At 37.0% G+C, this 17,596-nt stretch overlaps 1 protein-coding gene across 9 annotated transcripts in view; it reads left to right on the forward strand.

The window, feature by feature from the left end:
• Window positions 1-17,596, forward strand: part of LOC149237610 (DNA gyrase subunit B, chloroplastic/mitochondrial-like) — a 396,014-nt gene that overhangs the window by 94,585 nt on the left and 283,833 nt on the right. For all 9 annotated transcript variants that reach the window (XM_089372714.1, XM_089372709.1, XM_089372710.1 and 6 more), the window contains one exon: window positions 16,527-16,628. In XM_089372714.1, the coding sequence (XP_089228840.1) occupies window positions 16,527-16,628 (102 nt within the window). The remainder of the gene's footprint in view (window positions 1-16,526; window positions 16,629-17,596) is intronic.

Here is a 17,596-nt window from a genome sequence, read left to right on the forward strand (position 1 = left end):
CGACAACTCCATTGCTCTCCCTCACGCTGTTGACTTCTGAAGCATTATCTGATTTAATTTTTGAAGTGGCCTTTGGCCCTTTAAAAATTAAATGAATTTTTTCTCTTTCCCTAACATTTATCACATTAATCTTTTGATGCGTTGGTCAATAAAAAAATCATTTTTATTTTTATTTTATGACCATTATCACAAATAACTTGTTGTTGTTGTTGTCTCTAATGTGTGACACAAATTTTAATCTAAAGTTCCTTTTTTTTGAGTTTTTTGTGATAAAGGTTTTGGGGCCTTAAATCTCTAAAATTTTTCAGGGGAAAAATTTAAATTTTTTATATAGTCAAGGCAAATATATAAATATATATTTTATATTTATTTATTTATTTTTTATTTTTTGAGTTTGACTATAGACGAAGAGATATTTTTTTTTTCTGGATTTGAAACATTAGAAAAATTAATAAGTTCCAGAATTATTTGAAGAGGTGTTTGTTCAGTAAATTGGCATTAATTAGCATCTAAATTTCATTGTTATCTTGAATATTAAATCGTTGAAATTTAAGTGCTTAGGCTTTCATTATTTGCATGCTTCAGCTAAGTTTTGAGATCATTGATTTTAATGTTTAATATCTATTGAGATCACTCACTGTCTAAAAAGGAAAATAATTATAAGTTTGAATTTATTTAATTAAATTGTTGGATATTTCTTGAATTAGTTTTGAGAATTTTTCAAGTAATTGTGATCAACATTTTTTTGAGTACTTTATCGTAGACTTGTGGAAAATTGTATATCTTTCGGTTCTTGAAATTGAGTATTTTGAGCATCTCCATAATTGGGATTTTTCTTTAAATTTGCGCTTCAGTACTTAGCGTTTAACTTAGAATAAATCGTAATCTAAGTGCTTTGAGTCTCCAACATCTCGCTTCACTAAAACATCTTCTAAATCCTCTTTGCATTCAACATTCTCGGTTAATCTTGAATTTAATAATCAACCTCCAAGCATAAGCTTGGTTGAAAGAAAGATAATAACACCTTTGTGTCTTCTCTTGAGAAGTCTAGTCTTTTTAGTGTCTAAAACGGTGAACTTGCAGTCGTCAAAGCCACAACCTCTGCAGTTCTAGAGGCAACATATATGTTAGATTTCAAGGAGAGAGATCATTAATCACACCCTCATGTGCTTCACCTTGTCTTCTCTCTTTGAAAAAAAATTAAAAAAAATATCCTTTTCTTTATAAAAGATCTTCTAATCCCTTTTTTAATATTAATACTTTTTATTTTATGTGGATTATTATATCTCCCTGGTTATTTAATATATACTTTATTCTTCAAAACTTCATATATATATATATAATGTCCTTATATATGAACTTTGAGAATTTCTCTTGTTACTTTTCCCAACTAGTCTTTTCTATAAAACCAACTTTTCTCACTAAGAATTGGACCGTTATTCTTTTCAAATAATATTGTACTTAAGTTAATTCCAAATATATATATATATATTTTTATATTTATAATTAATTTAACCTACTAAGGGGTTTATTTTCTTGTGATTGTAAGATATGATAGGAACACAAATTGTTTAGCCAAAAACAAATTAATACGTCATGCAATTCATAGCAACACAACTTGTTATTGTACGGACGTGAGCGATGGAGTACTAGACACGTGATTATACGAATGCATGAATGTGATTTTATCGACTTGTATGACAGTTTTACGAATGAATTGACAAAAAAATGAAAATTGTAGTGTATGGATAGTTGGAACTGTGGACAGACGGTGGTTGGCGATGGATAACATTATGGTCGGTGGCGGGTAGTTTGGCGGTTATGGCGGAGCAAAGGTGTGACTAATCAACATGCTTGGTGGTTGCGTGAAGCGGGTGATAGTTTCTTGCTGTGGCATTTGGTATTCGACAATGAGGGCAAATTGCAATGGTTGCAGTCAGACAATTAGGTGGCAGTTAACCGAGAAGATCGGCTGCGTTGTGCGATGGTGGGATAGACGGGCTGTGGCAACAGTGTACAACCCGGGTGGCAGCGAGAAATTCAGACAATGGTTGGGATGGTCGTCGGGAGTTAGTCGACGTTTGTTTGGCAAGGATGTTTGGGTATTTGATATGAAGAGACTTACTTCGACGGCTATGGCGATTGGTCTGTCGGTGGGGCCTGTGGTTGGTATGGAGGCGAGCCGCAATTGTTTTTTAAATTTATATATATATTTTAATATTTAAATCTTTTTTATATGATTTTTTTAATATTTTTTTTTCTTTTAACTTTTTTTCTATAATATATGCACTTTTTCTTATATATATGGTCCTTTCTTTTTCAACCTCTTTTTTTTATATATATACTATTTTTTTTTATAATATATATATATATATATATATATATATATCTAATAATATATATATTTTTACAACTTTTTTATCTAATATATTCTCTCTCTTTTTTATTTTTAATATTTATGACCAAGGGCCTGATAGCGAAAAAATGGAGAACCTCCAAAAGCTTGTAGCCTAACACTTCAATGACAAGAAAGTTGACGCCTTTTGATAACCAAGGACCTGGATCAGAGAACGTGGCTCTGATACGCATGTAACGAACAATGTTCGTATACTTAGAGGAATGCTCTGATACAAATGTAACGAACAAAGTTCGTGTACTTTGCAATAATCTTCAATACTTCGAAGACAAAGGCATCCATTGTAGGACAAGTAATTATATATATACATATAGGAATATTTGAATACAAGTGAGACGATTACAAATGAGGGTGAGGGCTTGCTTATATAGCTAAGCAGATACCTTCACCAACAGTGATGTCCTTAGGGACATACCTCTTCATTAACTAATTACTAGTTAATTAATCATTATTTCTTATTATTTTTGTTTACATCATTTGTATTAATTTATATATATTTTATTCATAATAGTGTGATAGTGAAATCTACTACATGCCTACACTACTGTGCATTTAATATCATCCTTGTTTCAAATTTGGAAGAAATATTGTGATACTGGTGCAATTTGGTCATGTGCTCTTTTCAACCCTAAAAGGAAATTTCCCTAAGGGATATTACAGTGTTATCAGAGCTATGCATCCTACTAGCCTCTGAGCATATGAACTTTGTATGTTTCCAGAAGATAGCGAAATTGCTACCATTAGGAGGAAGAGGGCTACCCATAACTCAACTATGAAAGACAGGAAAGAACAAGAGAACCCTTTTGGCATCTTAAATGAGCTATCAAGGGTGCAACAACAGATAATCCAAGGGCAACAACAAATAGTCCAACTTATAGCACAAGGGAAGCAACAAATGGCCCAAAGACAATAACAAATGAACTATTTTTTCACCCAAGTCATGGGAAATCTAAACATCACAGGTAATAATGCCCTAATGGGCCTAATGGTGGTAACAAGAACTTTTCAGAGGGGAGCAACAACCATAATCCTGGCTCCTTGAATATCTTTGCACAAGCTATAACACACGAGCAACCACTAGAAGGAACCATAGATCTCTACTACCCCAATTTCTCGATAGTCAGGGGCAACAACCAAAGAAGCAGCCAAACAAAATGAAAATTTTACAAAATACTTTTAGGAGTATGCAACACTAGGAGAATATGTACGAATAGCCATGACTTTTCATGAGTTTAGTAGCATCAAGTACAAAAATAGGCCCAGGGCACAACAAAATCATGATCTAATGCGCAAGGTGGGGAAACTATCCATTCCTTCTTTCCATGGATCATCCAAGTGCTTAGCAAAGGCTTGAGTACAAAGCTGGACACCTACTTACAACTTAATCCAATGTTGGAAGCAAATGTTATCAAATTTGTCACTCTACATTTGGAAGGGGAAGTACATGAATGGTGGTACCATGGATTGGTCACTTTGGGACATTATAACATCACCTTTTACGAGGACTTCATTCAAAGATCGATAGATTGTTTCGACTGGAAGGATCCTGATAGACTCTTTAGAGAGCTAGCACAACTCAAGCAGACCACAACACTGTAATCCTACATCTCAGAATTCTAGCAATTGGCGCTCATAGCAATAGACATATTTGAGCAGAGGTTGGTCATGCTCTTCATGGAAGGTTTAGCTGAACCACTGCATGGTTGGGTCAAGGCCTTCAAGCCCACCACCTTACATGATGCTAGCACCAAGACACAAGATATGCGAGATGCAACACCAGAGGTGAAATTTCCATCCAAACCACTAATCCCTTCGAAGGACAAAGATAAGATGCCATTTTAGAAAAATGGGACCACGAAGGACAGATTGGATGAGGAGACTTAGAGCGAGTTAAGGAGCAAGAAACTCTGTTTCACTTGCAAGGAACTCGGTCATAGATTTTGGGGAAGGGGAAGATCCACTACATTGAAGTGGTGCTTGGTAGTGATGATGAAGATGATACAATGCCAACACCAAGCAAGGTGCTTAACAGTCCCACAAAAGAACAATCCCCTGAGGAGGCTAAAGGAGACAAGAAGCCTCGTATAGGAACCAAAGATGGTACTATTGCCTCTCTATATGGAGTTCCTAAATATTACACCTTCATGATCAGAGGTGTCATACAGGGCCAACGAATTACAACTTTGGTCGATGGTGGAGCCACTCACAATTTCATCTATGCAGGTGTTGTGGCAAGAAGAGGTATTCCCACAAAAGAATTTGAGGGCTTCAAGATGAGGGCCACTGATGGGTACAACATGACATGCGCACAAGTGGTCCCACGCTTGAGCATGACATTGGGTAATTGCACATTCACTGAAAATTTTTATGTGATAGAACTCGCAAATACCAATGTCGTGTTAGGGATACAATAGTTATACTCGATAGGAAAATTTTCAATGAACTATCAGGTGATGGGAATGGAATTTCAGGCCTCAAATGGCAACAAGATAGTGTTGAGAGGTATGTCCAATGGTGATCCTCAAACTCTATCAGCTAAGCAAATGGGGGCAGTGTATAAACATGCTAAGCAAATGGAGGCAGTGTATAGACATGCTAAGCAAATGGAGGCAGTATATTAACATGGAGATGTAGCTTGCATAACAAAATATTTAATCACAAATAAAAAATTAACAGGTAGCAACCAACAATATTTTGGTACTAAGTACAAGAATAACGTTGAGGCTGATGCACTTTCTAGGATACCAGCGACATGCTCACTCATGGAAATCACTAGAGATTGGAAAGCCCACCTCTTGGTAGAATATAAACATGGAGATGTAGCTTGCATAACAAAATATTTAATCACAAATCAGAAATCAACAGGTAGCAACCGACAATATTTTGGTACTAAGTACAAGAATAACATTGAGGCTGATGCACTTTCTAGGATACCAGCCACATGCTCACTCATGGAAATCACCACAGATTGGAAAGCCCACCTCTTGGTAGAATATTCCAAAAATAAGTTTGCTTGTGAATTCATGGACGGTCTCATCCACGATGATAGATACAAAATAGGGGATGAGGTCATTTTCTATAAGGACAAGATATATCTGATCCCTGAATGTACACTCTAGAAGGAGATCTTGAAGGCCATATATGGCCCACAACTAGGACACCAAGGACTCTTTGAAACATACAGGCAGAATAGAGAAAGGTTTTTCTGGGAGGGCCTCAAGGATGATGTGTTGAGGCACGTAAAGGGATGCATAACTTTTCAACAGAGCAAGCCCAGACACACTCCTCTAGGATTGCTACAACCTAATGAGATAGCGAAAAGCATAGGCAATCCACAGTAGGCAATTATCATGGGGTGATTGCAAATGATTTTTACAGACGACTGGTCACTGGAAGACCTAGGTGCAAGGGAGGTTAAGAATTTTTATGAGAAACAAGTTTTCTTAAACGAATTCCTATTAGAGATTTGTGAGACAGAAGGGAGACTGAGAAAGTTATCTGCTGCTCCATTGACTCTACCATTGTCACTGCTTCCCCAGTACACCTTTGAAACCAATAGCTTGGATCTTCAAAGTGATTGCAATAGATTTGGTTGGCATAAATAGTCAAATGGTGAGACTTACTGACATTTTACAATGGACCTCTAAGTGGTCGAGATGATAACCACCCATATTCTGCCTATGCAAATCCATGAATAAACAATAATAATGTTGTTAGGTTTGATTTTTGCACTATTGACGAGTCACAAGAGCAAGATAAGCAAATTCCTTTCTAATTTGGGAGGAAGGACAAAGCTAATAGGAAATACAATCAAAATTCGATAGAAGAAGCAATAAAGATGAATAATAATGTAGTTATTAATGGGAGGTAGAAACATATTACTGGTGCAATTTATAAAAGATTAAAATCTAGGAATGCAACAGATTTAGATATTTTTGATGCCAATGAGGAGCTTCATGCCATTTTTAAGGAAGAGGAGGATTTTGTGGTTACTCATCGAAAGCAAGTTTAAGACATAATAAATATTGTTATGGAGGAAATGAAGACACTATCTACAATAGATCAACTAGACAACTAGATAGATGGATACATTTCTAAATTGAATGATATTGGGAAATTTGAGAAGGGGCTCCTTGAATCAACTCGCTGTGTCAATGGAAATCAACTCCTATTAAACCATTATTTGCGAATACGATTCTCACAATATGGAAAATTGCTTCATAATTTGCTAATGGATATTGGGTTAGCTTCTGGAATATCAGGGAGACATAAAGACAAGGCTTCGTTATCCTTGGCATTATCTATCGATGCAACCTATATGTGTAAAAACCAGAGTTAGTAGTTTTTAGAGAGACATTTGTTCAAGACTTTGAGCAGACAGAGTTTGAGGCTAGATAGTTTTTCATAACCAGCAAGGATGGAACTCAGATACCAATCTTCATTGTATCTATGAAAAACATCGCTCTTAATGGTCCTCATCCAACTCTGTTATATAGTTATGGGGGCTTTAACATCGATATCACCCCAAACTTCAGTGTTGGTTGCTTGGTCATCACAAGATATTTAGTGGCAGTTTTTGTAGTTGCAAATATTCGTAGTCGCAGTGAATATGGAGAAGAGCCAGGGATTGTTACATCACTTGTTTTGATTGAAGATGGATGGTGAAGTGATTAGAGGAAGGAATATGGATCATTTGAGAGGGGTCCTCATTCTTGAAAATAGGAGAACACATTTTGTAGCACCTAAACTTGCAATTGCTTAAGGGCAAGCAATGTTGGGAAGGGAGCACTGTAATGTCCTCTTCTAATTAATTGCCCAAGGGAGGATGTAGTAGCCTATCCAACCTTGTAGGCTATAGTCAATTGTAAAGGGGGAAACCCATTATTCAATGTTTTGGAGTAACTTTGGGTAAATTGGGGTAATTGGACGATAAAGTTGTGAAAGAAGCCAAGTTGGGGCAAAGTGGAGGGACACTTGTTAGCCCCTCAAATTAAATTTAGGAGAAGAGACCTTAAAGGGAATCTATAAATAGGAGAAGAAGAATTATCCGTTCTTGGTCAATCTTAGCCATTTTTCCAGTATGATCTAATATAGCCGTTTTTTTAGTATAACCGTTTTTTCTCAGTCAAACCTAGCCATTTGATGATCTGCTCTCCCTATTTAATTTGCAGCCATGATCTGATTCTTCAACTTGTCTTGACGATGATCCACACTAGTTGGTTCGAAATGCGTCGACAAATGAAATATCATGTGATTTACGTCGAAAAACTTTTTCTCATAAACAAGAATTATCTCTTTGATCATTGTTGGTGGATTTTATTGTTTTGTGAGCTGAGAATCCTAAGGGTTTTAAGACCCCTTTTATTTCTGATTGGTTTCATTGGTGAAAGATTCCACCCTAGCCAATCCTTCTCTCTATTCTGTTTGGCATAATTTTCTGAGTTATCTTTCATCTAGTTTTGGCAAGCAAGTGAAGATTCCCGTGAATAATTTGGTTTGAGGAGTAACTCTGTGGCATCGTGTCTGTTTAGGTAGTTTAGGACAACGAAGTTTGTTTCGGTAGCAACAATCTTCTTTGTGGTTGCGTTTTCATCCAAGGAAGACTCTGAGACAACGACCTTCCTTCTAACATTTGTTGTGGCAACACATGACTTTGGAGGACAAATTGTGATAATGGACCACCCTCAATGGAAGTAAGGTTCCTGAGGTGCAACTAGGGTTGCAAACCAATTCTAGGGCATTGGTTGAAGCAATAGATCATCTCTTGGGGCCCTATTGGGATAACAACAACCTTTTGAAGCTTGGGCAGTGACTTTGGGCTAACGTAAGGACTAATTCCTGTGCCAACAAGGTGTTGTGGCACTCTTCAAGCAACAAAACACAATTATGGGCTTAACATAGGTTTGTTATAAGTCTTCTTTGGCAGTGAGGTGTAGTAGATTGAGGCTAAGTTACCATGATTCAGATAAAGATCCGAATCCGGCTTCGCTAGATTTTTGAATATCCAGGATCTAGATACGACAAGGATAAGTCAAGTACAAAAAATATAATAATATTTTTAAAATGTTAAAGAACACTTTTAGAGTTCAAAAATCAAATCCATTTATAAATGACAACATTTAGAACTGAAACCATCATATATATTATAAACATATATGAAGATTGAAACACTAAAATGATGCATCCTCCATCATACAAAAAAGATAATATCATAAATGATAGTATTAAGTACAAAAATGAGTGTCTCATTCATGATCACTCTACTAATATCATAATGTGTAGTAGGTTTAACTACATATCCTCAAATGGATCTAGATTCTACATTCTCTTATGCATGTTGCAACTCTACATCATGAATAGATGATGGGGGTCCTGGAATGTAAGAAGTTGCATCAGTAGGCTGGATTGGTGGTGGAACAATATCCTCAAGTAGGTTGAGGTGAGTCATGGCGTTCAATGTCACGTTCAAGTTAGAGATCTCAGGTTCCACATCCCACGTCCTGCTCGGACCTTTTTTATACTCTGGCTCAACATGTGATAGAAGATAGAGGTTAGAATGTAGCTGATGAGGAACTAGCAACCTGTGATAACAACCTGGTGGCTAGAGTCGAGAGATGAATGCAATCCCCACCATGGGAGCCCCACCAAGTAATACGATCAAGATGCCCTCGATCATCCATAGCTATTGGATCTGAAAAGCTACCAGTAGATTGTACAAATCCTCCAAATTCTTGACATACTTCCATTGCAACTCCCACATCTCTATACATTTTCCTCAAAGTTGTCTTGTATCCTTGTACCACTTCAGAATCCTTGTTTGGCGTTGTTCTACCAGGTAAAGACAAAATTTTGGAATGATAATATTTGGGGTGCAATGCATAGGCCAAAAGGTGTAATGGTGTGGTCATTTTGTTCCACCTTTCCGTAACTATGTCCTTCACTTCATAATAAAATGTTTCAAAAGGGTCATTTTCACTTGCCTTGATAATTTCCCTTATCCTCTCCAGCATGCTATCAATGTTTTCATAAACTTCCCCTAAGCAAGGTGTATCTGTGTCAAATGTCCTAATTGTTGAGAAATCTATAGAGCAATGATTAGAGTGATTTCTCTTTTCTCGATAATTGGTTGTGATCTCTTCTTACTTTTTCTTACTTATTAGCTTCTTTACTTATTATTATGTTTGTATATCATCAAACAACTACCAAATCGAAAAGAACAAGAACACAAAATGCACGCTGCAAGCCAGGGCCAAAACCTCTCTACTTGAGAGGAAAACCTGCAAATCTCCTCTTCTTATAAATTCTTCAATTGATGAATTCCGAGAACTCTTGACCAAGACCAATACCCTCCAAGACCAAGTCCAACCTTTCCAGATGATGTGCTACCTTTGTCCAAGTCAAACCCAGTCAAATCTCTTCCAGCAGCACAACTTCGACCCCCAACCTCTGAATTTCGACCTCTACAATAGGTCTGAATTTTTCGGCCCTCCTAGCAGCAACTGTTGTCACACGTGTGAGCTTATTTTGACCTCCCAGGACTTCTTTAGACCTTCACTTGGCTTCCTCCTTCCTCCTTTTGGTGCTTGAGGATGACCAAAAGTAATGTTCGCTGGCCTTCTTTCTCTTCCTTCTTCAAGATCGAACCTGCAGAAGAAAAACCCTAGACCAACAGCAAAAACCCTAGCCTTCCTTAGCACGTGTGAGAGAGAAATAACCCAGAAACAAGTCTTCTTCGTCCTCTTCCTTCTTTTCTACCTTCTTCCTCTTCCTCCTGTGCTTGAATGAGTGAGTAATGAATGCCTTCCAAGGAGGTTGCATTCCCTCTTTTATATAGGCTTCTTAAGGTGGACGTGGCTCCAAAATATAGGCCAACTGAACCAAGCTTCACGTTCTACTCTTACTCTCCAAGTCTCTCTCTCACAATCTTCTTCAAGTTTCTCCAACTCTCTCTCTCTCTCTCTCTCAAGTTCAAATCCTTTTTTCACAATGCACAAGTAGTGAGAATGAGATGATATGAGATACATATATAGGAGGGTCAACAAATTCTGGTCATAAAGAAGGAGCAATACACACACCTGGAAAAGGAGTTACATATGCCATTTAGGGAGGAACTTATGCCATTAGAGAAGTGTAAGAGGAATCTTTTATGCCATGCTTTTATTGTGAGTAAGAGGAATATGCCATGTCTTAATGAGTGCGTAAGAGAGATACTAACGTTTGCATTAATGAAATCATAAGAGAATCTTTTATGACCACGCTTTAATGAGAGTGAAATGTATCCTTTAAGAGAGAGAGAGAGAGAGAGTTACGATGTGCTATGTGAGACATAGAGGTACGAAGTGAAATTTTTGTTTTGCATTAACAAATTGCCTCAAGTGGCCTTATTGGCTGGGGCCATGGATTGTTTTCCTCATAGAGGGTTTTTACCATGTAAAGACATTGGTGTTATCATCTTCTACCCATAGGCCATCTTCAGCATTTGTGCCATCTATTGGTCCTATTCTAGTTTCTTTGTCAAATAATGATAGTGAGGATGGAAATCCACCTTTACCTGCTCACGTTTGTGTAGGTGAGTCCATTGAACATTAACTTGCACCGACACCACAACTTCTCCTTTAACATGAAAAACAATTGGTGGTCTTGCTAATGATCCTACTGGTCAATGTTGTATGCATTCATAGTTCCAACGAGCCTCCTCTCCTTTGATTCATGTTTTAGAGACTCATTATCCAAAAACATTTGGAGAAGCTTTTGGCCATCTAGATTGGGATAGAACAGTGAATGAAGAATATTGTTCCTCGATGGTGAATGATACATGGGATCTTGTACCTCTTCTAAAAGAAAGAAAAATCTTTATTAGATGTAAATGGGTGTATAGAACTATGTATGGATTAGATGAAATTGTTGAAAGACATAAGACTCCATTAGTTGCCAAAGGATTTTCTCAAATTGAAGAAATTGAGTACAATGAAACTTTTGACCCTATAGTCAAAATGAATTCCATCTGCCTTGTTCTAGCCTTCCTTTGCTACCTCACATAGATGGGAGTTTCATCAGATAGATGTTAAATCCGCCTTCTTGCATGTGTATCCACAAGAAAAAACCTACATGGAACAACCTCTTAGCTATGTTCATAATGACCCTATCCTTGTTTCCTACCTTAAGAAATATCTCTATGGTCTTAAGGAAGCTCCTCGAGCTTGGTATGCTAAAACATATAGCTTTTTCTCTTGAAGCTCCACGAGCTTGGTATGCTAAAACATATAGCTTTTTCTCTTGACATTGACTTTTCTAGATGTCATTCTAACCTTAATATCTACATCAAGAAAGTAGGAAGGCATCTCATAATCCTTGTTCTTTATGTTGATGACCTTATCCTTATTGGTGGCGACTCGAATTTTTTTACCCATGTGAAATCCAACCATAGGAAGAAATTTGTAACAACAAACTTAGGATATTTGCATTATTTGCTTGGCTTTGAAGTACTACAGTGGAAGCCAACCTAATCTAAGTATGCATGTAACCTTCTTTGTCACTTTTCCATTGAATATTGTAAACCAACCCTGTCTCCCTTCTAGTTTGGGGTCAAACTTGCTACCACAGGTGCTCCACCCAAAGTCGATGCCACTTTGTACCATTGGTTAGTTGGTTGCATCTTATATTTGACTCATACTTGTCTTGATAATTCCTTTGCTGTTGGTCTTGTTGTTCGGTATATGCAATCACCCCATGAAAAATGTTGGAAAGCAATAAAAAGGTTACTTTGGGATATTTGAGGTACAATTCAGTTTGAGATACAATACAATTTAGTGGGGACTCCTTTGTTGGTTGGTTTCACTGATTCCGATTGGGTTGGCAAGCGTGATGATTGGAATTTTATTGTAGGTTATGTTTTTAGTCTTGGTTTGAGACTTCTCACTTGTCTTGTAGGAAGCAACAGGCCATTGCTCTTTCTTTAGTAGAAGCAAAGTATTGAGTAATGGTTAATGCAAGTCAAGAAGCCTTGTGGCTTCAACAAATTATATTAGAGTTTGGATTCCCATAGCAACATGCGACCACCCTTTGGTGCAACATCAGAGTGCCATCAAGTCAAAGATCTAGTTCAACATCAACATGGCAAACACAGTGAGGTACAAATGCACTTCATGAGAAAGCTCATTGGTAATTGTGTTCTTTAGGTGTTCTTTTGCTTGACAGATGATCAAGATGTGAACATTTTCACAGTGTCTTACAAAAGCAAAGTTTTCTAAACTTTGATCTATGCTAGGAGTTTTGGAGGTTGTAATTAAGGGGAATAGGCTTGAATGCTTCATTTCGTGACCTATTATGCAACCTTTCTAAATCCTTCAATCCTGTCTCAAATTGTTCTTAAGGGGGGATGTTGGGATAGTTAGACTCTTCAGAGTTAGTTAAGATCAACTTGGTCTCACACGTCTTTAGTTAAAAGTGTGCCTTTATAGTATTCATTTGTATTTATGTAATATAACTGTCACAATATGTTCTAGACATAGAGTGATCCAACATCTCATATTCTCCTTGATACTAGTGGCTGTTAATTCATGGCTTTACACACAATTGGTCCATGACCTCTATTTAAAAAGCATGGAGGATCTTTTGTTGATGATATATTTTGAAAAACTCTCTTATGTACACATTTTTCTTTCGCATTAATAAATTGCCTCAAGTGACCACATTGGTTGGGGTTGTGAACTATTTTACTCTTGAAGGTTTTAAGGACGTAATAACCCTAGTGTTATGGACTCTGATCTGGTTGTGTGAGTGGTTACTAAAGGTGTTCATCTTTTGTGGAATACCTTGTTTTGTTGAACAATATTGTGCAATGAACACTTCTCAAGTCAATTGACTTGATGTTGAGCTCTCCAACCTCAAAATTGCAGATTTCTCTATCTTTGAGGTATTGCCAAGTTGAAGAACTTGAAAGATGACATCTTTGTATAGTGACCACGGTAAAAATGATTATTAATATATCAATATCTGAATACAAATCTAGGATGCTCATCTAGCAATCCTTACAGAGAAAATACTAGCAGAAAATCTGAGTGAGTTTTACCTCACTTCACTTGGCAGAAATCCGGCTGATCCGGCACAAGACTGGCTAACACCGACTACTTCTGTGTTGGCCTTGCATAGGCCTTGCGTTAGCCTTTCAGGCTCTGTGTCAGCTATCCCGACTGTTCTGGTAGTTCCCGGTAGATCCGGCTGTTCCCGGCAATTCCAGCTGTTCTCGACAGTTCCAGCTTCTGCATGACAGGCAACTTTCTCCTCTTCGCTTGCCGTTCTGGCTCTGTGTCAGGGTTGCGTGGGCCCAAACTGGCCTAGCATCAACTCTCCCGGCTACTGCGCTGCCTCTCTGCAAGCTCTCTCCGCCTCTTTGTCAGTATTCTCCAGAAAGTCCTCTCGGATTCTCATTGCCCTTCTGTTGTTGAATGATCACCTAGTTCGAATTTCTTAGCTTCTTAGCCCCATAAATTGAACTCCAGATCAATTCGTTCTCTCCGTGTGTGTTTCCAAATGAACCCCAAGCCTCCATTTTATAGTTTTCTTGTTGAGTCTTTAACAACCAAGATTAAGTCTCTAATCAACGGCTAAGATTAAAACATGATTTGATCTGCTTTCTAGATCATTCTCACCCATATTTTGATTAATACCCATTAATATTTTAATTTCCCTAAGTTTAGACTTAGGAATTCCATTAAAAGTATTAATTATTTTAATAAAATACAACCCGGGTGGAATTTCATCAAACGATTTCTGGGTTCTTTATAACTCATGTGCCTTAGCCTCTCCACCAATTTTCAAGGCTAGAGCACTTCCGATGCTACCAAAAACTAACACACTCCTTTTTGTATCGAAGCCTTTACTAAGCATTCTTAGAGGATGTGTTTTCAAATGTTATTCATCAAATCACTTTGAGGAATCTGGGTGAACTGCTAGCTAGATATGAAACACATTTTGTGGTTTCTACATCCTCATGGAAGCATGAGTTTTTAGGGGGAATTCCCAATTCCTCAAGAAAGAAGAAGACATCGTGCTCTTATTGCCATAGGGAGGGACATTTGACAAGAGTTGTCTCCTTTGTTTTCAAAAGATTGAAGAATTTGCTAGGCAAATAGCTAGCAACAATGACCAGTTTGATCTTCTAATTCTACATCTCTAAATGTTTACTCTACTTCTTCACACTAATGGATTACATATTTTTGGGTTACAAGACATGTTGAAGCACACACACTTTTTCTCTAACTACAATGATCAATACAAAGAAAGAAAGGTAATTATCGATGATGACTCTACTCTCTCACTTTCTAGTTGTGGCATTGTTGTGATTAACAATGGTTGGACTTAATGTACTATGTATCTACCACATCACACACTTCCTTTCCCATTTAATGAAAACCCTCTAGCCCATAGGCAAGGGCAAGATTCTTCAAGGTTCAACGCCGTAAAACAAAAAGGCTCGGATCCATTACAACAATATACCCAATATGAGCTGAACATGCCTTTCGCAGTAATTGAACATGGGTGTGGAGGATAACAATCATTCCTCCCAACCACCCAAAATAAACCCAATTGATGTCTACCACATCACACATATGGATAAAAAGGTGGAATTTTGGATCCAACAGGTTGTAGTGGACCTTTTCACATTTATTGCCCATGGGGACTAATGGGACTACTTCATGATCTAATTGCTCTCCTTGGGATGTTTCTTTCAACCTTGCTTCATCAAATGAGGTCATCAACATGGATACCGATTCTCTAGATGTGTAGCCTAGTGATGCTCCTCCTTCCATTGATGTGGGGATCTGAGTTGATACTCTTCATGTGGATGCACAACCATTTAATGATGAGGATGGCGATGATCCTTTCACTCCATTGTTTCCATATTTGCCTATGTTGGATGTTTCCACTCTTACCATTGTTGCTAATTTGCTTGCAGGTCCTTTAGCACATCGTTCGTAGTTGCCTTCATCTCAGGCCATTATTTCAGCTGGCCCTTCTCTTGATGAATATCATTTTTTTTATTTAGACTCTTTTGGGCATGGTCAAATCCTAATGGAGATCGTGTAGGTTTTCTCTGAGAATTGTATGGTTTTTGATGACCCACTACTTAGCATTAAAGGGGGTTATTGTGATGATCTACTATGATGTTCTGTGGATGCCTATTGTGGATGCAATGACGTCTCTGTGGTCCCTCTTTTAGTATGGGGGGTGTTGAGATTATGGTTAATCTTCATTTAAGGCCACATGCCAACCTTCTGTTTGATGTATTGATGACTTTATTAAGTCTACACATTGTAGTTAACTCTATTGTATTTGACTATTTTTGGCCAAGGCCGACCTTGTCACTCTCTTTGGGCTAGCTCTGAAACCCTAATAAAGGTGTCTAAATAAAGTACAGTTCTCATTTGTAATTTTTTTGTTCAAGTTGATTATTGATAAAGATCTAAGGGCATCTATTCTATACACTCCCTCTCTCGAGTTACTGTGTTTGGTGATGTTGTGATATTCTCTTGTAATGCTGTTATAAATCTGCTGTGTTTTTCCATTCTGGATTAGGCTTGCTAAAGTGTTCACCATAAATCCACCATCTATTTATGATCTTGTCACCTTTTAGCTATTTTTTTTGCATTTCCTCAGATGCATGCCAATCACATGGAAGAACACTTTTTTTCCCCTTTAAACCTTGTGTTAGATATAGAGGGGATTCTGTTTTATCTTCATAAGAGTCAGATGAAATAAACTTTTGTTCATGATTTTTCCATTTTCTGCTGATGTATTATATGCCACGTCTTTGTTTACTTATGTTATTGGACTAATGTTCGTACTCTGAAACTGAGTAATTGCAAATTATAACTATGACACCCATCATGCACATTTCGCTCGAGAAAAACTTGTTTATTTTCTAAATAACATAAATATTTAATGCGTGTTATCCTTTTATGCTTAGATGCTGCAGTTGAATAATTTCAAATAATATCTGTGATAGGCATTACACAATTAGTTTGAGTATAAATTATTGTACAATTGTCATTCATGTTTTCTTTTTTAATAACATAAATCTCTAATCTTGCTTTTCTTCAATGTTTAGGTGTTGCATGCTGGAGGCAAGTTTGGTGGAGAAAGCAGTGGTTATAATGTTTCAGGAGGATTGCATGGCGTTGGTCTTTGTGTAGTGAATGCTTTATCTGAGGTGCTTCTTCTTTTTGCTCTTATATTTTAGGAATCGTGATATGGTATTTATTGAATATGCATGCAGTCTAGTTGTTGAATGTGCATCTGTCTGAGGTTATGGGTTTGGAATCAAGAAACAATATGTGGAACATGATTTGAATAAGGTCAAACAGGAATAATCACAACCTTATTCCTAGAAGCACAAGAATTGGCATTGAAGCTCTTATTTAGATCATAGTATATTTACACAAATCTGTACATATGATCAAAAGAGACGGAGGTCATAATGTCTGAACATACAGTGATTTTGCCTACACTCTTTGATGATAATTTAAATCAAAATGGACTTTTTTACACAGGTCCATCAAGCCGATATTTTGAAATCACGTTCACCCAGCTAATTAGTTCATCCCAACAAGAACTTTTCAATGATGTCTTCATAATGGCTTTGACGTAACTCACGATCTGCTTGCAAAGCAATGTAATGTATATCATCTTCATCCTATAGTAATTTAGTCATCCATATGCATAAATCTTAAGGGACGAAATATGAAAATGCAACCAAATTGGGGTTAATGATAAAAGCATAGTGATAGTGTGCAACCTAAAAGTGGCACAAGCACTGTATTTCAACTATGACAATCATCCATTCATAAAATATAAAATAAGGCAAAGAGAATCGTGTTTCTAACTTCTTTAGAAATTAGGTGTTAGTCTCAAAGCAAATGAAAAAAGAATATTATTATCAATTTTATTAGGTCATTGGTGGTCTTTTCATGAAATATCATCAGAAGTTTTACTTTGAGTCATGTAATTCACTGCCTTATTTTATTTCAACAGTACCCATGTTATCATTTCATAGATCGATGAAAGAATTCTTGAATCATTATGAATATGCATTTACATTGCTTTGTATTCTCGGCTTCATCATCATCCTATAGTAATTTAGTCATCCATATGCATAAATCTTAAGGGACGAAATATGAA

This window comes from Pinus tabuliformis, chromosome 8 (assembly GCF_031772625.1).
Source record: "Pinus tabuliformis cultivar Carrire ecotype Pingquan chromosome 8, CPIR1, whole genome shotgun sequence".
Classification (NCBI taxonomy): Eukaryota; Viridiplantae; Streptophyta; class Pinopsida; order Pinales; family Pinaceae; genus Pinus; species Pinus tabuliformis.